The sequence below is a fragment of the Dermacentor silvarum genome, chromosome 1 (assembly GCF_013339745.2).
Source record: "Dermacentor silvarum isolate Dsil-2018 chromosome 1, BIME_Dsil_1.4, whole genome shotgun sequence".
In the NCBI taxonomy this organism is placed as follows: Eukaryota; Metazoa; Arthropoda; class Arachnida; order Ixodida; family Ixodidae; genus Dermacentor; species Dermacentor silvarum.
Genome location: NC_051154.1, coordinates 292,052,007 through 292,075,398, shown reverse-complemented (window position 1 = coordinate 292,075,398; position 23,392 = coordinate 292,052,007). Strand labels below are relative to the sequence as shown.

The window sequence follows — 23,392 nt, the reverse complement described above, 5'->3', positions numbered from 1 at the left end:
GCATCCACATAACACCAGCTTCCCGCGAGGACGTCACTGAAGAGGCCACTCTCATTAGTCACGCCGTTTGCAGCTCGCGTCTTTCATCTCTCGCTCCACGTTCGCTCTTTCATCTTTCGCTGTGCTTGTTTTCGCGATTACGCCGCCGACTCGAACAACGCTCACCGTAGGAACGGCCGCCTAAGTGCTGCACTCTAAAAATCGCCAGATGGCAGATGTTGAGCTGGATTATTCAGAGGCAGATGTTGCTTGTACGAAAAATTTAAACATCTGGCTGATTAAACCACTCTTCTAAAACCACCAAAGCACGCAGTCAACAGTTTCTGTTCAGGTCTCTAAAGGCTTTCCATCCTCTCACTGCCCCTGATGAAACTTTGCCGGCCTTTCCGAGGCACTTTATCCCTCTTAACTTTTTACCACTTTGTTTTGCATTGTTCTCATGACTGAAGCGACCTTACGACATTGGGCCTCTTTGATTATCCGTTCCCCGACAATCCCGGACTGTTCGAGACCGTGCTTTCAGCTAATGAGCGTTGCGTATGCAGTCTTTCGGACAGTCCGGAACTGTCGGAGACGGATAATCGAAGAGGGCCATTGTTTACGGCTAGCAGAGCGGTAGGTTTATATTCAGGACCATGTTCAAGATTTTTTTCCAGTAAATTGAAATTCGTGACATCGTACTGCCACGGCTGTGCTGGCATATCGATGGGAAACTTAACATGGAAGGTTGGCTTTAATTTTCTCTTCCAATGAACTTCTTACAGCAATATTAGCCAAAGTATAATTTCAAAAGAATACCATACCAGCCTCAAGAGATTAGAATTTCGCTTCAGCACATACCTCTTTAACCAAAAAGATTAGGTTATGGAGCCCAAAGAATCTTCGCAATGTACACAAACACACCTTACCACCGCTCGCCCCACCAACTCATCAGGCAAGGAAGGTGCACCTTTTTACAAACCGCTGATGTTTTGCGCGTTTCTTCGTGTCACTAAAGATACATTCGTGTATTCCGATCACGACCCTTGTGAAGGCGCACCGTTTTCAATTGCCTTGGGAAGAAAGGCTTAGTGGAGGGCTCTGGCTTGCACCTCACAAATACGTGCACGAGGTAAAACACCGAATGGCAATTATGCCAAGCAAGTTTCTTTAATTGAATAGAAATCGTTCTATATAATTAGATGGTCATACTTATTATAAAATAAATTGAAGTGGATGAAAAGGCAGCGCAGTGCTCATGCCCACAGCATGCCCCAGCAACAGTGAACTATCTCTTTTCTTCCCCTATTGAGCTAAAAGGCCCAAGGACTGGTTAGCACTTGCAGGAATGCAAGCAAAGGACAGGAAACAACGCATAAAGAATAGATTATTGCTGGGAAATTTCGTTTCAAACCGCGTTGACTATGAACACTAGGTTTCCTTTTGCCTTCACGGAGAGCAATGAAGTTGTGGAGTCTGGACAAAGGGGGCAAAGATTTGGGCCACATCAGCCACACTAGCAACTTTCGTTTAAATACACATTGCTTAAGTGTTTAGAAGAGTACTTTATTTGCAGCCAATACAGGTGCATTCCGACAGCCTGAATGCAGTGCGAGAAACTTGTCGGTAGGAACCTTGCCTTTGTTAAGACAAGAGAAGGCAGGCCAAACACATCTGAGCTCCCACATTTTTGCGTTTTTTTCAGTGAAGCACTCGCATAGAATCCAGGAAGTTCAGATTATGTGCTGTCCCTTCCTACCTGCACTTAAAGAAGAAAAAAGAAGGTCTTAAAACTGTCTGCACTCTGCAGTGCTGAGTCAATCAGGTGCCGACATGGACTGCAAGTCATGGTTACAAGCTCTTCGGCGGCACTCGGTCAGTCCAGTGGCACGTACTGAAGCTCGTCTTGTATAGGCTTTTCGTTGGTGTTCAGGTCCACAAAGTCATCTGCGAAAATTATGAGGGGTCAGCATGAGTGCAGTGCATGGAATTTTTTGAGCTAAAGTAAACATGCGGAGTACAATGACATTCCGTCTGCTCCCTCTCTTAATAACGTCTCTCCCTGTCAAGGTCGTTGCTTCATCAGAGAGATAACTAAACTGTGAACCAATTGTTTGCCAGATACATAGTAACTTGTTGCATCATAGCTCAAATGAAGCTTGCTGCAGGCCGCACTGCGGCCAAAAGTTGACAAGACGATTCCTGTTCCCATTTTTACCGTCATGAAACGTAACAAAGAGGTGGCGCACCATTTCATGCAACGAAAAATTGTGATCCAAGTGTCCCTCGAGTTGGATAAACCTAGACAGGGTTAGCATTATCATGTAGATCAAGGTAGGAGAGCTAGTTCCCAAGGCGTCTGTCACACTGCACACGTGGCACTAAACCTAAGCGAAGCTAACGCTCACTACAACCCCCTGTAATGAATGCAACACAAAATGCAAAAAATGAATTCAGCACAAAAGCTCGGGTTTGGACGGCTAATAAGTAGCATAGAATATCCAAAACTTCGAATATTCGATTTGAAAGGCACTTCTATTCGAACCCACAAAAATTGATGTTGGTTTTTTAAGTCAGCTTCACCAAAGGAAAGCAGTGTTATGCGAAGCATACAAAATGTATTGTGGTAAAGCATATTTGCCTTGAAGTGAAGCACACAGAAAGTAGGAAAGGGGCACTGTCATGGGGCCGTTGCTGATGCTTATGGCTACGGTATCCGCTCAAGAGATACCTGTCGATACCAGAGACTAGCGTGTTCAGTGAGCAGCTATTTTCGTTGTTGGAAGGAATTGAGATGTACAGGAAGGTGGTTCGTGCTCCCCGAACATGTCAAGCGGCTATCCTTCCTCCACGACATTAAATAACTGCAGTTACGATACTGTCAAGCAAAAGTGATGTACTAGAGAATTTTGTTGACCACAAAGCATGATTTTCCCGTACGTTATTTGCTGTGCTATTAATAAACCAGATCTTTTCTTTCGTACCTTTCTGTAATGAACAAAATTTAATTTTTACAAAACCAATAGTACTCGTATTCAAAAAACGTTCTATTTCGCACATGGTTTTCATTATTCAAGCTCACTTCGCATTTGAAAATTTAATATTCGCACACCCCTACTACTAAGGAACATGCAACCCGACTATACAGCTGTGGCTTGTTTTCAGTTGACAATAGCTTGATTTATTTATGTTTGGAGAGTGGCGCCAATCCATGTCTGTGGTGCTGTTTGCTTGCAGCACTTGTAGTACCCCAGTAACTAAGGTAAATTTATTGACGCATTCAACCAGTGCCACTATGGCAATGTGCTGTGAAATGGCAAAAAGAATGTGCCACAGGTGATTGATGGCAATGCCAGTGGGTGAATAAGTAAGTACACTATTTAATGGTTTAAGAAATGTGCAAGACAACGCTGCATAATATTTAAAAACCGCCATTTACCAGAAATTCTATTTCATCAGGGAGGTGAACTGAGCAAGTTGGTATTGATTAATGTCGAAAATTTTGCGCTACAACCACACAAGCACAAAGGGAGAGAACACACCACGAGTGCCTACTATCAACTGAAGGTTTCCTTCAGAAACATGGGTGTACACCATACTAAGAAAAATTGTGTCTGCACTTACATGCAGAGGAAAACTATACAGTAAAGAAATAACGCAAAAGAAACGCCAAGAAAAGGTATGTTCGTGAAACAGAGCTCGATCACACATTGAAACGCGCTATAAATGTGCGACTGTCATCCTGCTCCAAAAGCTTTCTCGTGCAGTGCTAGAGAGGGCTGGCTGACACATCTCGCCTCATTTTAGAGCGCAGCTCTTAGGCACCCATTCCTGCGGCGAGCATTGGCAGCGTAACCGAGCGAACGAGCACAGCAAAAGATGAAAGCGAATGCAGAGCACAGTGGGAGATGAAAGACGCGAGGGGGAAAGTGGAGGAGGCGGGTGCTGCGGAACCATGAGGTGTAAAGCGGAGGAGGGTATGACAAAAGCATAAGAGAAGCATAGTGTGGCAACGATGGCTACGAGATGGCACCAGAGTAGCGGGCGTGGTCTAGTAGGTCTGTCGGCGGCGGCTGCTGCTGTGAATCGCGCCCATGCCTCATTCACGCACTGGCTCTTGCGATCACCAGATTAGAAAGGCAGTCGCGCCACACTTCGCTCTGTTTGCGACGTGCCACACGAAACAAATTGTCTGCGTCAGCCAATACATCGCGAAATGAAAACACGTAGAGCTGCACTCAAATTTCGCATTAGGGAGTATCGTATTTGTCGGTGAATTTTTTCTTGATAATGTATGCTTTACTAATTTCCCTCATCTGGTCCACGTGTGCGAACACAACCGACATACGCCAAAAATATGCTGCGCAGTCGCAGTCACAAGCTCATGCCAGCGCTTTGTCTCCATATATGGTATCAGTGGACACACTCGCCATACTCGCCTCCTACGCTTTCCTCCTCATGCTTCCGCTGCACCCTCCTCCGCCGCTTTCTTCCTTGCACTCTCTTCGCTCTTGTTTTCTTCTATCCCCCGCTGCACTCTGCGTTCGCTCTTTCATCATTCGCTGTGCTCGTTGGCTCGGTTACACCGAGGGACGCCAACGCTCAACACAGGAACGGGCACCTAAGCGCTGCGCTCCAAAACCTGTCAGATTCAATTACATCTTCAGAATGCAAAGTGTTGTTTGAATCGTTGCAGTATGATATACCGACATATGCAGTGCTGGTGGGGGTAAAAGCGACCTGAGACGCGCGTTGTCATTCTATAGTGGCTACGTCAAGCTTATGCAAGTTTGCGCTCCTCAAATTCGACGTGGCGGGGTATTTTGGTGGGAAGTTTTGACGTGCCCACTCGGCGAGAATTGCTGCGGTACGAGTCGTCGACGCGCATCAGGCTGGCCCCGATCGGCCCAAGGTGTGCTTTGTCGTTTCCTATTGCGTGATGTTTCAAGATTGCAACGAGAAGCCGAAACGAAATCGAGCTCGTGAAGCGCCAGAGCATATAATGCCGCCAGAGATGTCTCAGAAGCAAAACACGATGCTCACTTACGCGCTGCCTGCAGTAGGCAACGGCAGCGCTTTTGGGTTATTCCCTATTAAAAGCGCGCAGTATACTTCCAACGGCACTACGCCACACACGCTGTGAAAAGCATAGGCAAAGGACCTTATTGCAATAGGTTTGGTTGTGCTAGCTGTGAATGTGATGTGCGATGACCCGCGAGGAGGTTTGCTGATACGAGAAGCGGAAGCTGAGGGCGTGGCGGCATTTTCATGTGACACGGGTGGGCGAGTACTGTGGGGAAGCTGCCGTGGCAGGCACCTACTGCTCTCGACCACGCGCGAATGTTTTTTCTTGTTCACATGGGACCTAGATGCTGGAAAACATATACGATCACAGTTTGGCAATGTACTGAACGTAAGCGCCGAAAAATTGTGTCTGCTGGGAATGCATAAACTGGCAAAAACAAAGAAGCGCAACTGGATTGGTATTCCTGATGGCACACATTGGTGCTGGGAAATCGTACGAAACGGGATCAAATCAATCAGGTTCTACTCTATTGTCTTATAACGTGTTTATGTTTTCTTTTCGCTTGGTTAAACAACGTAGATGAAGATGAAAACTTCTTCAGGAACACTTTTACTTGTGCATGCACTGCCTCCGCAGCTTTTCCGTCATTGGCAGACAGTTTTCAAGAGTATAGTAAGGCTCCTACCAGCACTGTTCTCTGCACAGTATTTTTTTTAACCAGCACTAATGTCATCATTCTTCACCTGTGTTTAGATTCTCTATGGTTATAAGACCGAGTGCACTGCAACCACAAATCAGCTCTCGGTTTCTGTTAAGGATTCACCCAAGGGATACATTTTTAATGGTAGTTAGGCGGAAGTAGCCCAGTGTCAGTGCACAGATGAATACGCAGTGCACTTTCGGGCTAGGCCGGGAATCGTTTCAATTAAATTATGGGATACAATGCCCCAAAGCAACGCATAACTGTTGAGAGGCAACGCAGTATGGGTCTCTGGATGTATTTTGGGGCATTTGGTGTTTTTTAATGCGCACTTAAACCTAAGTACAAGAGTGCTGTTGCATTCCATGCATTGTTTGCAGTGTCTGCAGCCAGTGTTCTGCATTCCGGTCGCTGGAACTGGGAAACGAGCCGTCACCAAGGCTGATGATCTTTAGGAAAGAAATTGCTGGGTAATGAAAGTTTTCAAGGTAGCATTTCTCCTTTCCAGAAAATTTCCTCCTCCAGCCTCCTCCCCATCACAGTATTGATGCACCCCCTATAAGGTTGAAAACTTGTGAGGGCTGTCTACCTGCGAACATTGTGCAGGCTATATTTTACACCCGTAGATATAGAACCTCGCATGCGCTCCTCTCAATCGAAATTCATGCCAATTGCTTGTTCTCTGCCCTGCCGGCAAGAAATAAATGGTGAAATAAGTAATTGCTTAGTCTCATCTAATGATGAGGACAGAGCATTAGGTACGTTCCGTTATTACTGAGATCAGCACTTGGTTTTGCCGCCGTTAGGCCTATGCTGCTGGAACGCTGCAACAAATGCAACCTTGCAATGATGAGCAAGCATGGGAAAAGTACACACATGCAAATGCGGCGGGAACGCTGCAAACGTTGCCCCTTCATGGGTTTTGGAAGCATCCATCAAAAATGGCGCTACCCTCCCTCCTTGAGGAGAGCCAGCGCACTGCACACTAGCCAGTATATAATGTCTGGACTACGACTACATCTTTCATTTCGGCAGAAATCAGACCGGATCACTGGTGCATGTGCCCTAGATTGGAACCTTCTGCAAAATATTAAATATCACCGCTAGAGGCTTGGAACATCATGTGCCAACAATGCACAAATCACAGGTGAGAAAAAGGAGGAAATAGTAAGTGCGAGTGTGGGGGACGGTGGCAAGATGAAAGAATGGTGCTACCTTGGATTTCCGTTATCTAGGCACCTTAGGCTGGGCATGCCGGAGCCGCCATCTAATTTCTACTGAGCGAAGTAGTCGTCGAAAAGAGTCTGCCGACTAGAGCTCTGCATAAATTTTGACCACCTGAGGTTCATTGGCATGCACAGTGGTAGGACTGCCCGAAGTCATTTTGGAGCAATTTTTGGAGCAAGTAAAGTTGAGTATTGGAGCAGTTTGGAGCTGACAAAATTGCATTTTGAAGCAGTTTAGAGCAGGCCAATCTGTGTTTTCGTGGAATAATGGAATATATAATATTCCAGTGCACTTCGAAACCACAATGAAACACAGACTAAACCAACACGAAGCGCGTAGTAGAAGCGCGCTTTGTAGCTATAGTGTACTAGATTACGGAAGAGTGGGTTGACCGGCGGCATGGCACATGCTTTCCTGTAAAGCCGAAAACATCGGTCGCTCTATGATGGAACTATATATTCCCGCGCCGAGGCTCATGATAATAGCGGCAAATGTTAATTTATGCGGTCCAATCTACGCGATAACATAATTTTTGGGTCACCGTATCTACGGTGGTAAAATACGTATTTTACCACCGTGACAATACGTCACCGCAGAGCCGGAGATTCGCAACGGGGCTGGTGTAATGTAAAACTATTCCAATCTGTTTTAGTTAGTTAGTTAATGGGGTTTAGTGGCGCAAAAGCGACTCAGGCTTTGCTGCGCCAAACACAGGGTGGTATAAACTAAAATTTAAAAACAGCAAAAGCTGTGTTCATCTATAGTTTGTGTAAAAATCCAGTGTCGTCTCAAAATTTAAGCACGTCAGGTAATGGTACTAGGGGATCGTCTCCTAAAATTAAAGCAGGATGTAAAGGTGTGTGTGACTTGTATATGTTCTGCAAAAGTTTTCGTCTGTGTGTTTCAAGGTGTGTACATGTCATTAAAATGTGTAATCTGTTTTTATTATTGTGATTATATGACACTCCAGGCGCATTCATGCCGTCGTCGTGATTGTTCTGTATAAAGTCCAAGGGCGATAATGTCGCCGCGAGCCGTATGCTGTATGTGCGAGTGAAAGCATGAGAGGGTGAGCTGACGATGACGGCTGAATCTCGCGCGTGCAAGGGAGGAAAGCGGGGAGCCGTCTTCTCTCGTGCGTAATGCACCGGGGGAAGGGAAGGGCACGTTCTACTCCGGCGGCTGCTGCGTAAGGCGCGGCCGCGCGGGCCCTATTTTCAAAGCGATCTGCGATGGGGACGTAGTGTGCCGAGTGCTGGTAGCTTTGTGTGTGCTGTTTTCGCCGCTTAGTTCGCGTTGAAGCGAAGCAGCACGAAGTTCAGTTCGCTCGCAGTTGCTGCCGCGCAGGGAGTTTCCGCGGTCATCGAGTGAGCTGCAATTCTGTTTGCCTGTGCGCGCGTCACATCATTTTTTATTTAGTTATTAAGCTAATGTTTCCGAGTTTATGCGGCCGATAAACACCCTTTTGCTAACCTTACTTGGTATCACCATCAGCCTAGATTTATGTCCACTGCAGGACGAAGGCCTCGCCCTGTGATCTCCAATTACCCCTGTCTTGCGCTAGTTGAATCCAACTCGCGCCTGCAAATTTCCTAACTTCATCACCCCACCTAGTTTTCTGCCGTCCTCGACGGCGCTTTCCTTCTCTTGGTATCCATTCTGTAACACTAATGGTCCACCGGTTATCTATCCTACGCATTACATGGCCTGCGCAGCTCAATTTTTTCACTTAAAGTCAATGAGAATATAGGCTATCCCGTTTGCGCTCTGATCCACACCACTCTCTTCCTGTCCCTTAACGTTAGGCCTAACATATTTCGTTCCATTGCTCTTTGTCTGGTGCTTAACTTGTTCTCGAGCTTTTTTTTTTGTTAACCTTCAAGTTTCTGCCCCATATGTTAGCACCGATAGAATGCAATGATTGTACACTTTTCTTTTCAACGACAGTGGTAAACTCCCACTCAGGATTTGAAAATGCCTGCTGTATGCGCTGCAACACAATTTTATTCTTCTGTGAATTTCCTTCTAATGATCAGGGTCCCCTGTGAGTAAATGACCTAGATAAATGTACTCCTATACAGACTCTAGAGGCTGACTGGCGATCCTGAATTCTTGCTCCATTGCCAGGGGATCGTCACCTGGCAACTCCATTGCCAGGTGACGATCCCCTGACGATCCCCATTATTAATATGCAGAATACAAACATTAGGTTTGTATTCTGCATATTAATCTTCAACCCCACTCTTACATTTTTTCGGTTAATGTTCTCAATAATTTGCTGCAATTGGTCCATATTGTTGCTGAATAGGAGAATGTTAGTCTGCAAACCAAAGGTTGCAGAGATATTCGCCGTTGATCCTTACTCCTAAGCCTTCCCTGTCTAAGAGCTTGAATACTTCTAAGCATGCAGTGAATAGCATTGGAGAGATTGTGTCTCCTTGCCAAACCCCTTTCTTGATATACTTGGTTACTTGGTATAGCTGTCTACTAATTAGGTATCGCAATCGATGCTCCGCCTTTTGGGCGAAACCGACTTTTTATTCTGAATACGATTAGCGCTTCATGATAGGTCAAAACGGCTTGGGCCTTGCCCATGTGTGCATAAATACAGATTGGAATAGTTTTAGGTTATACCGGCCCTGGGGACAGAGACAGCCGGCCAGTGAACCGACTACAGCCTGCGCCTCCCCAATTTGTAGTTCGCTCGCAGCGCCCTCAGCCTACCTTGTTGTTTTGGGCCTCAGCTAGAGAGAACCGCGCCGCTCGGCCCACTCAACTGTATTCTAATACACTCTAAATACAGCCACCCTGGCAATTTCTACAGCAGCGACAACACCCGGGAGCAGCCGTGCGCGCGACGGCCACTTGCCGAAAGCGCTGAAAAGTTCAGTGTAAATATGAAGCGTGAAAATTACGAGAAATTGTGCGGGAGACGTTGTGGCGCGGTGTGCGGAATGCGAACGGCTGTACTCTTTCTCGTAGGAACCACTGACTGTTCGCGGTCACTGCTGGAGCACTCATTCTGAAGCCGTTCTGGTGCATCTTGGCACAATTTCGGTCAATTTTCTGCGTTTGGGGCAGTTTGGCGCAGGAATTTGTGTTAGTATCAAAATGGTGCCATTAGTGCAGGAGTCCCACCCTTGCATGCACCCAAAGTATGACACACAAAGTATGACACACACACCACTCCGCCCGCACTGGCGAGTGGCTGCATTGTCCGAGAACCAAATCTTTGACCTCGTGCTTGGCAACCGAATGCCATAGCCACCAAGCAGGCACAGGTTCTTTTACTTCACAATTTCGTATTACCACTACACCAAAGGCATCCAATTATCGGACATGTCCAAGAAAAAATCGTTGACTGCGTACTGGTGGACCCGGAGACAGTCCATAGGAACAGCGCTCACCTTTAAAGTCGCCCATATCCAGAGCAGGTGAAGCTGCAAAGTGCGGTGGCGTGGATGGGATGACCGGCACGCTGCGCTTCTGCTGCAACCTTACGCCACGCACGTCCCTAAACACCTCGAAGTCCTTGTCGTCCAGTTTGAACTCGTCCGGCAGCTTGTTGGAGCCTTCTGCGGAGAGAAGGCATCAAATGTTGCGCAGCTCAACCGGTGCGATCGACTCGCAGTGGTTCAGATTTTGCCAACTCAACGTGCTATTGAGAGGGAACACAAGCGCTTGTGTTCGCCACTCCATTTTATGCGAGTCCTTTTAGTGCGAAGTGCTCTCAGCAAGATTAAAGGCAACATCAACTAGCCCAAGAGTCTTAACATGCTGGTTAATACATTAACAAAATCGAGTGTGCAAATATCTCAAAGGTTTAAATATAAATTTAATAATCGTTGTTAGTTAATTCCTATTCTATTTAAAAAATTTGAGATATTTATGAACATTTGCTTGTGGCCAAATAGTAAAGGATAAGAATGGTTATTCGTGCCTACCAGATGAAAAAAAGAAAAAGAAAGGAAAAGCAGTGTCAGGCAGCACGGAATGTCTGTTGCCAATTCAACTCAAGTGAAAGTGAAAATAGCCATTACTGAGCGACTAGCTTTGAAGTTGGTGCATGGAACACCATTTAACTTGCTCATAACATTCTGCATTTCATTATCTTATCACAGGTTGCTTTCTTAGGGTGCCTACAGACTTTGGCACTTTATTATGTTCGTACCAAAATGTTATGTTACCGTAACCCCTACTTGCATGAATTTTCGTATTCTTGCAAAAAAAATTGTCAAAGCTTTGTTCATGCCACAAATGTCAGAATTCTCAACTTCCTAAAAAACATATGGTTGGGATTATAAGAGCGGAAATTGTTGCGTATCATATATCTGATACACTATGCAGTTACGCTAGAGTATTTTGAAACCACACACAGACATTTCAATAAAAAAAACTGCTCAAGATATCACATTCATTGAATAACTAGGAACTCTGGAGTGATAAATGAAGTGTATTCCTTGCAGCTTAATTCATTACCAGTTGCGTTTAAATGTGATGTCCTTGACTGACTAAATTATAGCTTCAGTATCCAAGCCAGATCACTTAGTGCACTTCTTTTTATGTAGCTTTTTATACTGTGTAAACCTTAGGAACTTCACGCAAACAAAAAATATTTTCTGCCTTTTCCTCCGAGTGTTATTTGTTCTTGCACTTCTTGTGGGCTATTGGACCACAATTGGCCGCACACTATGCCTATTGCAAAAACAGCTAAAATTTAAATTTTCCAACATATTCATCACTACAGTGGTGCTAATGCACACCATAGTCCATAAAACTTATATTTTGCCACCAAGCATGTTTCCTTGCAACAAAATAAGCATCTGCTCTTGAGACTCCACAAAACGACCCACAACTGCATGCCCTGTATCATATAATAACTACAGTAAACTTCCATTAATTCAACTCCGGTTGTTTCGATCACGACAGAAGGTACTGGGTTTGCCGGATAATTAGAACTTGAGAAGTCAGCACGCACGCACCTAACTGCTATGATGACCCCACTAGTGACCCCATTACTGGCACGCGTCTTGGCGCGCGCTTAAGGGACAGTGAGTACATTCAACGCATGTCATCTACAGTGAAAAACGCCTGTTTTCGGCCTGCCCTAGGAAGATATTCAAAGAATAATCGTAGCTCACAATGTCCGATTACAGTATTTACCCATTTCTAAGGCAAGCCTTTTTTTTCTATCCGAGAAAATGCTGCCTAAAATTGCTTGCGCAGTGCAGTCGGATACAAAACCAAACCGCTTTCTCGGCTTACATTAAAAAGTCATTCTGACTTTACGAAACAAGCCGCCATTGTGCAACACATTAGACCCTTAATCATTTTGCTTTTTTTGCTAAAAAATTGGGCGCACATTCGATTTTTTTATTTAGGAGCTTTATTTTCACTTCTGTTTTTTTGTTTTACTCTGGACACGCACAAATTGGGCACAGGCTTGATTCAGGGGCGTGTTAATTCGGGCAAATAATGCCAAATTATACAGCAGTGTGTTTTTCCATTTTTCGACTGCTTCTTTTATTCGACCCACTGGGTAATTCGATCAAAAATTTGTTCAGTCCTGTCAGGGTCAAATTAACGGGAAGTCGACTGTAGACAACTTTCGTAGAGGCTAAAGACAATGCAACCTTCAATTATAGTCGAGCGAGAAGAATACGGTAAACTTGGACGCGCCTTTCGGTACCTGCAACCACATGACACCAATAGACAATGAAGCCAGGAAAAGCATAGGGGAAATTAACTCTTCTTTAATACAGTAAACGAGCAATTTTCTGGACCCCCGATTTTTCGGACGTGCTCGAAAATTGGGACGCCTTCGTGGCACCGCCACGTACCCCATAGAGTGAATGTATCAAAACTTCTGAAATTTCGGACGCAAATAATCTTCGCCGTCTGATTTTCCGGACAATTCCCATAACCGCAGGTACGAAACGGCATTAATATTTCGAAACGGCACCGCCGCCATTTTGATTATCCAGTCGCTTCGAACTGGCGCTCTCGCACGCAGATCCGCTTGGAGCTGTAGCCACCACCGTGGCAAAGCTAGGCCTAGCTTTACTTCGACGTTCGCTACCAAGTTTCTTGCTGTTCGGCAGCGTGCTTTTCAATGAATTAATTCGCCGCTGTTAGCAATGGCTTCCTTGCAAATGGTCTGAGTCTGCTTTGCCTCAAGACAGCATTGTGACGCGGTGAAGCATACACTAAGTATTGCGGTGAAGCATAGCAAAAGTCGGAAGGGGCAATTGTCACGGGAGATGGTATGTTTAAATTATACACGCATGCACCCGCTGTCTTCTATCACAGTACGAGCACCGACGGGCATAATATGTGTACTGGCAAGCCTTTTGGGATATTTCTGAAGTGCCTGTGGCGATTTCAGCCCTTGGGGCCACTAAAAGGAATGCATTCTGTTTTTCGGACTGCCCGATTTTTCGGATGTTATAGGGAGTCTGAAATATCGAATGTTGACTGTATCAACGTAAAAACTCAAATCTAAATGAAAGCAAACCAACTTGGTGCCGGTGGGAGCTGAACCATTATCTTCCGCATTACGCCAGTGATGCTCTAGTAGAAACCAAGCTACAGCAGTGGCTGTCCCCGCATCCCCTTTCTCGGGTAATTTGCGTTACGTGTGCGAGATTTAACCCTGAGAGTATTACGCAGTGCCACTTACGATTGATGCACGTCAATTAAATGATCAGTTAAGTTTCCTGACGCTTTCTATGGCTTCATTTGGTTGTATCATACTAGCTGACAAGTTACCTGCACAGGGCCGGTATAACTTAAGTTATTTCAATCTGTTTTTATTCCAAATCGGCCATTGACCCTCCATGATAGGTCAAAATGGCTCCAGGTCTGCCCATAGGGTGGTGATGGTGGAATAGTTTAACTTTATACCAGCCGAGGTTACAATCTGTACGCTAGTCAAACAGGTTACAATTTATTGAAGTTGCAGCAAATGACAAGTTCTGGGTAACTAAATTTGAGCAGAGGTTGACCACATGATACCGAGCGAGGAATAACGCAACAAAGCAGCCATGCTTTCCCACAAACTACACCAAGCGACACAAAAGCCTGGCTGCATCCATGTCTAGATATCATGGCTGTACAAAGCCGAGAGAGAATTCCACACTTTCCTGGTAATTGCACAGTAGCCGTTTGCCACACCAATTCTCCCTTCTTTTTGTTTACCAAAAAGCATGTGTCCTTGCTGCAGTTACTCCAACAAGGCTTCAACTGTGGCTAGCCGACAGAAGATTCGGTTTACCTAGTTGATTTCCCTAAAAATGACAACAAAAAGAACAAGGAAAAAAAACAGATTGTACAGTTGTTTGTCCTCATCCTCCTTGTCATATTTTTGTGCAGAAACCACCACAGTAAACCGAATGCTGAAGTTACTACTAGTGATCTAGTTATCAAGATAAGAAAAAGAACTAAAATTTATGCGCATTATCGCCATGCATAAAAGGAAGAGTATACAGACACTTCTGCCTCCTTACTTTTTTTCCCTCTTAAATCGGTAATAATTGAAGCAGAGCACCCAATATGAACTTGTACATTATACAAAACATAACTGCACCATCCTTTGGCCAAGCCAGTTGAAAACACACCAAGGGCAGAACCAATTTTGAGTGAGTCAATAAATTGCGACGCTTTCAGGTGCGCATGTCGCCAGATGCAGATGTTTGACAAGAAGCTGTCACCATGGGCAACTACATTTATTTGTATGTGTTAAGAGCACAATGGCCGGATATAGAGGCTAAATGAGGCTAATTACAGTTGCAGAAGAAATTTGCAATGATAGTTTGCCGAAAAAGGGTTAAGCTTAGACAAATCTATGCACAGGCAATCATTCCCATGCTGAATGAAGCGCTGCGCTAATCGGAAAGTTCCCTCAAGCATTCTCGACGTGAAACGATGCGCTGGTGCATGCCACAGTGAATCGTAACACAGCTGCCATGGCATCACCTCCATGTCATAGCATGTTGAAAATGCACCAAACTTAAGCGCAGTAAAGGACTAACAGATGATACGAAACAAACAGACGTCTGTACCTTCTTTTACTGCGCTCATCTAAATACTGCAGCCATGACAAGTTCCAACTTACACAATTGAGACTTACAGCCTGAAACAAAGTTACCTGCCCAGAGACTACTCAAACAAAAACGAAATCCCCACCACCAGTTTAGAGTTCTTGTCTATGGCCGACACACTATTCCAGTAAAGCTGGGCATTCCTGCATGCAAACTATAAAAAATTTGTGCCATGCCCTCACCTTCGTCGTCACACAGGTGCATGGTTTCTATGCTAGGCTCTTCATCTGGGTCGCAGGACGAATCCTGAAAAGCATATGGTTGCGAACAATCATTACGCCAGAGATCCAGCTAAATAAAATAACTTCCTTCATTCAGTTTCCATCAGTTACTAACGAAGGAGAAAACTTGTGCAGCGGAAGGTAGCACAAAGTGGGGAAAAAATCTGCACAGTTAAATGTTTCTACCTGCTCCAAGGTACTGAACTGGTCACTGCCCCGTTTCCAGTAACAACTGTAAGAGCGGAAACAAAGGAATTTATACGGCTTTCTTTCATAGCTATGTGCTAACCGTCAGGTGTATAACAGTTTTCCTCTTTGTAAAGCTTCCCCATCATGTGGATCTCCATAAAACTGTCTTCATCAACTTCTTTGGGACACGGGCAAAGTTGAAGTATCTGTAAAATACCGGGTGATTCGACGCGAAACGCCTCAGAAGCCGAAGCTGACCAACACTGATTCTCTTGGAAAAGAATTTGACTAGTTGGCGGTTGCGTGAATAAGTTTCACGAAAGTATTTTTCTGAAAAAAATTTTAGGTTATGTAAGTGCTCTGGGAAGTTTTCGTGATGAAGCAAAAGTCGGTAGGAGGTACCGCATTTGCACGATTCCAACGACCACCTTTTTTGATTGAAAAGTGCATTGAAATTTGCATGCGTGTTACAATCGTAACCACCCGCAAACCGTACTCAATGTCAAAAATTCAACTGATTGTTGCTAAATTTAAAAAACGCTTGACTTTGCACTCGGCCGCGCAACGCTTGAAAAGGCGAAGCTGGACGATCGTAGCCCAGCATTTTCCGGAAGTGTGAGCGAACTTTTCATCTTATTACTCATGATGATGACAATTTCTCTTACCGCGTTTCGGACTTGCGGCCGTAACTACGTGTTGCATAGCGGAGCTTGCAGCACCGACACCACGTTCCAATGCCGACACTGCGTTCCAGGAGACCCGCTCCGTGAATGCGTCTCTCTCTCTCTCGGTCTCATAGCACGTAAAACCTCTTCACCTCACACAGCACGTGCGGACGAACGCGCCAGCTGTGGACGAAAATGGCGACGCTCGAACGCAATGATATGGTTCGCATAAATGCATGTTTTCAAGCGGGGCTTTATACCCTAGTGGTTACGACGCTCGCTTTGGGATCGGGCGTACACGGGCTCGAATCCCACCTCGGCAAGAAAGTTTATTTTCTTATTTTCTTTCTCGGTAGTTTCTCGATACGCACCACAAATTACGGCTGCCTAAAACAGCTTCGTTGTTGAAAGCTCGGTGCAAGGTAGCTAGCCACAGCACCATCGAATGGACGTTTTTTAATGCCTTGGTTTGCAGTCGCCATTTTCCACTTTGCTGTATTCATGTGGCGCTTCTAATGCACTAGACGGAACTGAAGATGACTTTCTATGGTCGGTAGACCGGAAAAAAGAAGTGTCTTTGTACTCCGATAGCGACTAGCCGCTAAGATTTAGGTGTGTGCCTGTCTATATACCTTTGTATGGTTCATAAAGTTGTTTCAACATGGTACGCGTCGACTCGGGCTTCGTTACATGATGTGCGCAGTAGATTCGACGCCAAGTTATTTTTTTTAATATTTGGGCGATAATATAAACGGTGCGGTACAAATGGGGGCTCGGTAGAATCCTGCAAATACATTAATTTTTTTATCAAGTGTGAAACTAGGTACAATGCCAAATCTTGTTTCAAAATATTCTACTGGCATGGTACTTTCACGTGATGTCACAGGTGAACACATGAATTTTCCACGTTTCATTGGCTCAGTAAAACAGCAAGAAATTGCGCATTTTCAGAAACTTTTTTCCATAAACAATGTCGATGTTTCAGCCTAAATATTTTTGTACTATTTCTCTCGTTGCTATTGTTCCTGCTAAAAATAATGTTCAATATATGTAATCAAGTAGTTTCAAAAAATTGCCTCCTAAGTTGCCAAAAAGACACTTTCAGAAGATTTTCAGACCTTTCGGAAAAAGTATTAAGGCCCTACCAACAAAAATAAGTGAGATAGCTCATTATATGCACTAACCTTTCAGCTTGTGATCTAGACATGTTAACTTGAGTAAATGTTGTTTGAGGTCAGAAAAAAATTTTCAGTCGACAACCAATCTCACCCGCAGGCCCTCCAAGGACTCTTCACTGCAGAACACGTACGCGCCGCCGGCTATTTTTCTGGCCCGCATATGCACTCTGGCTCTTTGTCAAGTGATCGCTTGCTGTGTCCCTTGATATCAGAATACATACATCGTAAACGGCGTACGTTTCGCAGTTCACCACTTCCAATTTTGGGGGCTCGGGGCGGTCAGCTTGGCAAACACGGCATAAATGCGAGCTTGTTGCAGTGGCAGATAGTGGCTAACATAACCTCTTTTTGAACTACGCAGAGGCAGAATAATTATTCATTCTTTCTCTGCCGTTTCCAACCAGAACGATAACGGCACGTGACCTGGACCATGGACACTCGCAGCAGACTAAGCCTGGAAGCTGGAAATTTCTTGACATTTGTCACCTACGCTACAGTTGGCGCTAAGTGTCGATGATTCGGGTTCTTGCATAACTCGTAATCTTCCTATCTGCAGTACGTATAAAACAATGAATCAGTGCTGTGCACAATGTCTTGTGTCTGATAACAATATCATCCTCACGACGACCTCGAAGCAGTCATGGTTTACTTTTGTCACACAATTGTATCATAAAACGTAGTTGCGGCAGCATCAACATTCAAACAGCATAAACGGATACTCTACTGCCATTTACCGCACATGTAGTGAAGAAGAGGAAGAAGTGCCCTTGCGTCTGTCGCTGTGCGCACCATCAGCGTTCGTGGACTGCCTCGATTGCGTGAGACGTCTAATAAATCGTCATATCACACACATAAAAAACATGTGCCCACATGGTAGGCATAAAGAGTTCATAATCTAGGCAGAATTCAATTGTGGCCTGCATGTGTTTTGCTGTGAAGACACAGTGCAGTAATGAACACCAGTCAGATTGGTTGTGGACATTAAACTTTTTTTTCCAAGCCCAATTTTTACCAAGGGAATCGGCAATGATCTCTTTTAGGGCCTGGAACGTTTCACGTGGAGTGGCACCATGCAAATAGAATGGTGAACCCACACGAATAAAAGGGGTCCCTGCATGTGCAGAATGCACCGAAAGTTGAAGGGGTGTGGATTCCGATGCGAGGTTGAATTTCTGAGCAGGTCAAGACCACAGCCCGTAAATGTGTACGTACCAGCTATGTTGTTCCCGATACTAATACAGGCAAGAAATCTAAATACCCAGCTGCAGAAACACGAGACTTAGGATCCCAAGGTTCATAAACTTTGTACCAGTGATTATACAAAGAAACAGAAAATAAACAAATAAATTCTAATGAAGCAGACGCGCCTCGTGTTTTAGTTAGCAGCCTCAAAAAAAGAAGACAGACCCGTGCTGTGATTGCCAGAGAGTTCGGGCTGTTAGCTGCTGCTAGGCTGCTGTAAGACTAATTTTCTCTTTTATTAAATCTCATTACAAAATAAAGAAAATAAACGACTTGCATGTAATAAAAAACTGCCAGCATCTATTCCTTTTTCTTGGGTTCATGTACAATAATGAGTCCTCATATATCCTATGGGCGTTGCTCGATTCTCTCGCTTGTGTCGAATACAGCAGCATAGCACTAACACCCGACACTTTTGTTCTTGTTGCGTCATATTTTCTCTGCTGCAAGGTGACCCAAAGCACAGCCAAAGTCTCTGGATTGTTAACCCGAAACAGTGGCGAGGTTGTGAGCTTGGGTCTCACAAGTGCTTTGTTTACTTATTTTTTCTCTACTTTACATGGTTACCCAGCTCAGCTTATAAGTCGCATACGTTCCAACTCTTGGTTGTGCATTTATGCGCGTGCGCGTTTCCAACCTTGCTCGGCCACTGTAGCAGTACAGAGACTGCGTCTAGCAGCAAGTTTCCATGCTTGTCCGACGAGGCAAGTGAACCAATGACTAGAGACAGTTGTACGAGGCTACACGACATTCTGCACACTGGAGATACGACATATATGCGCCAGAACAGAGTCTGCACCCATCACCACCACTAGCTCCACTTACCCCACTGAGTTCCAACTCTGGGACCGGAACGTCCTGGACGGGTTCAAGCCATTCGGATGTTTCGCCGCAGAGCTTCGCAGGCTCAAGCTCTAAGTGGTCGGGAGGTCCTGAGGAAGGAACACAGCAATCGAGCACACCCATCAAAGGGGGCACTGACACGTCTTCGAATTGTATGAGCTCTGACATGCTCAGCTGACCTTTTGCAGTGCTACGACAGGGCAAAGGACTTGAAATTATTTGAAACAAATGTGCTTGTCGTTTCACCCTCGGCACCAAGGATAATGATCCCAAACACAAACTCGAACAAACGTTCAAGTTACCTTGAAACACACCCCACACTCAATTCAGTGACAACCGCATTTTCAGTGGTTGTCAGGATCTCCTAGCAGTATACATGTGGTAAGAACAAAGAACAACTCGTTAGGTATATTAACGCATGTAATTCAGTGGGGCATGTAAACAAACCTGTGTTAATTGAAGAAATACCAGAAGGCAGTTTTTATGATAGGAGAATCTTAGGACAAGCATGATGACTGATGTTCATTTCCTATTTATGACAATACAAACTAACTTTCTGCCTTCATCAGTAAAATGAACACTTGCAGGTTGCCGACTTGTTAGAATGAGCACCCCTCCCTCGCGAGTCTACAAGCTAGCTACTATGCAGGTGGTTGCAAAGCTGGCGTGCGCAGTAAATATGTTTACTAGCAACACTAATGGTAATGGACAAAACTGATGTGCAAGTATGTCCGCCGTATGGTCTGCAAGTGTCATGCTGGAAGGTAGCTCCCTTAACGGTCTATGAGAGGGATTGGTCAACTGTTAAGCTTAATGTGTAAAGGCTTGCTGTGCTCGCATTACAATGGCTTGGTTGAAGGCTGGGCTAGAAGACAATACAGTAGACAATACAATACCGGTTTTCCAGACCTCGCGGGGACAGAAAAAATTGTCCGTAAAATCTAATAAATCATTCGGATGTTTCGCATCAGAGCTTCACAAAGAACTGCGAAAAACACGATCACCCCCTCCCCCCCCCCCCAAAAAAAAACTTATTCGGTTCAGAGCAGCTTAAAAAAAAGTTGAATAATGACCTGCCTTTGAGGCCACAGCGTCGCTTGGAGGCGATCAGATTTTTTCAGATTTGCGCAAAAGTGACGTCTCCTTACAGCATTATGGAGCGCATACGGCAAGCATTGCAAAATCCTAACTGGGAGCTTACCACTGTTGTTGAAAAGAAAAGTGTTCAATCATGATATTCTAACGGCACTAACATATGGGGCAGAAACTTGGAGGTTAGCATAGAAGATCGAGAACAAGTTAAGAACTGCGAAAAGAGCAATGAAACGAAAAATGGTAGGCCTAACGATTAAGAGACCGGAAGACAGTGCCGTGGGTTAGAGAGCAAACTGGGATAAGCTATACTCTAATTGATATTAAGCGGAAAAAATGAATCTGGGCAGGCCATGTAATGCGTGGCTCATTAGAGTTACAGAATTGATACCAAGACAAGGGAAGCACACTCGAGGACGGCAGAAAGCTAGGTGGTGCGACGAAATTAGGAAATTTGCAGGCGCAAGTTGGAATCAGCGCCAGATAGGAGTAATTTGAGATCGCAGGGTGAGGCCTTCATCCTGCAGTGGACATAGAAATAGGCTGATGGTGATGACGTCTCCTTGAAAAGTCGACAAGAGCGTCCCTGCGTTGGCTGTCTCCGCTGGCGCAGTTCGCCACGTAGATCGAAGAAACGAGCCACGTTTCTTCGCACCACTTGGCTCTCGCGAAGGCAGAGGGAGTGGTGCCGATCACACAAATGCGTAGCCGCATGAACACGCACAAAGATGTGACAATGTTTTCGAGACACACCTGACACATCACGTGCAAAATATCAAACGAAACTTCAAAACAAAGCGCGTGCCATCGTCCAGTCTGACGCGTGCCTGCACTTCCTTGGCTGACAAAACGCTCCAGGGGACGGCACTTTTTTTCGGTCAGCACCATTGTTATACAGTAAAACCTCGTTAATTCGACCCTCGGAAAATTGGATAATTCAGACTAGTCCTTTGGTCCCGGCTGGCGTATGCATTATTCAATGCAATCAAACTCTCGTTAATTCGGACGTATTTGGCTGCGCATCGGTGAATTGGGACAACTTTCGGAGCTCGGCGAGCAAGCAGTTACACAAACGTGCGACGCAAAAGAGTAAATACGGCGCTAGCGCCCAATTAAAACTTAAAACGCAATTAAATCGTACGTGAATGACAGCAACGCCGTAACGCTTCGCGCCTATTTGTGCCTTTAAAGCCTTTATTCTTGCGTTTACCACCGCGCATAACATCGCGTTGGCCGTGGGCACGTTATCCATGACCAAAAATAACTTGATTTATTAACGGTGAATACTGATTACATGGTCAGCATCTCGGCGGGGGCATCTTCACACTTCGAACGCTCGTCGTCACGTGATGTGCCTTTTCCCGCCTCGCAGGCCAGTCGCTCGAAGTATTTCTCTTGCTTGCCGACAGGTGCCGCTCAGCTAACACGGCCGGGTCTTCAATCTATCGCGTCCTGGCAATACTCTGTGACGTAGTCTTCCAGCCATCGCAGCGGTTTCTTTCGACGTGGTTAATCGTCAGTTGTTCAGAACGGCATCTGTTCACCATCGTTTAGCGGTGGTTTGACGCACGTATCACTTCGCGCTTGTACTTGACCACGCTCGTCGTGTCCGCAGTACTTTCTTCGCATATGGCTTGCGAATGTGTCCCGTTGAAATCTGCTTGCGTGTGGAGATGCTTTAGCTGCCTGGCTGTAGCGAGCCTCGTTTGTTCTGTCCCCTTCTTGGAGATGGTGTACGTTTCTTTCTCCACCGATGTGATTGTGTAGGGTCCGTCGTACATTGGCCCTGGTTTGTTGATCTTGTACCTTTGTGATACCAAACTTCATCACCCACGTTGAAAGATTGTGGTTTGTGTTTGGCGTCGTACTTGCGCTTGAGCTCGTGCAAGTAGTCGGTTAACGTACTTCGTGCTTCTTCAGGTTAATCTTCTGCTTGGTCTTGTAGTTCCGTAGGGGCTGACAGCTCGTTGTCGATGGTTCGATGGGGCACGTAATTGTACAGCAGTTCAAACGGTGACATGTGCAGACCAACGTGCGGCTGGTTGTTCACTTGGAACGTTGTTTCCTTTAGGCATTCGCTTTAGTGGTCCATGTTGCCATTTAGGTTCTTTCTGAGCGCTGTGAGAATTCTTGCATTTGCGCGATCGACAAGACCGTTCGTATCGAGTGCGTAAGGTACAGTCAGTCTGTGGTGGATGCTCCTCTTTGTGAAGTAACGTGCTGCAGCTCGTGAAGTGAACACTCTGTCGTTGTCCGTTACCACAGCGTTCGGCGTCCAGAATGTGCATAGAATGTTCTCATCGAGGAAGCGTAGCACGTGTTCCGTTGACTTGTCTGGTACAGCACGCGTAATGATGAACCTCGTGGCGACATAAACTGCAGTTATGAAGTACTTGGTGTCCTCGGTGTGAATTGGCCCGACGTGGTCCATGGCAATGGTGTTGAATGGTGCCTGCCTTGGCAAGCGCGGGTTTAACGAACCAGTTTGTGTTCCCGTCTGAGCGTTGTACCTTTGACACGTTTGGCAGCCTCGTACGTTTTCTTCAACATCACGATTCATGTTACCCCAGAAGTAACGTTGCTGGATTTTTTGGAGTGTTCGAGAAGCATCGCCACGGCCATCCTCGTCGTGGTAAGACATCAGAACAGACTGCTTTAGGCCTTCGGGTACCACGATCCGGTGTTTCTCTCGTTCTCCGTCGGTGGTCACGTGTACAAGTCTGTCTTGTACAATCGTGTACGGTGTTGCCCTCGTTTCTGCTTGAGGTTTATCGATGATCGGAGCAAGCGTAGGATCATGTCTTTGCGCTCTACTAAGTCGGTTGTCCTCTGCCTTCAAAACGAAGACGTTCTGCGTCTTCTCTGGGACTCGTGATAGCGCATCTGCGATGACATTTGTCTTGCCTGACGTGTGGCGAATCGAGAAGTTGT

The 23,392-nt window shown here is 45.5% G+C and overlaps 1 protein-coding gene across 1 annotated transcript in view; it reads right to left on the bottom strand.

The window, feature by feature from the left end:
* Positions 1-1,499: 1,499 nt before the first annotated feature.
* The window catches only part of LOC119437219 (uncharacterized), a 38,790-nt gene continuing 16,897 nt past the window's right edge, over positions 1,500-23,392 (bottom strand). The window contains exons 6-9 of the mRNA XM_037704265.2: positions 19,352-19,458; positions 15,214-15,277; positions 10,340-10,507; positions 1,500-1,926 (exon numbers count right to left, since the gene is read on the bottom strand). Of these exons, the coding sequence (XP_037560193.1) occupies positions 1,856-1,926; positions 10,340-10,507; positions 15,214-15,277; positions 19,352-19,458 (410 nt within the window). The 3' untranslated portion in view covers positions 1,500-1,855. The remainder of the gene's footprint in view (positions 1,927-10,339; positions 10,508-15,213; positions 15,278-19,351; positions 19,459-23,392) is intronic.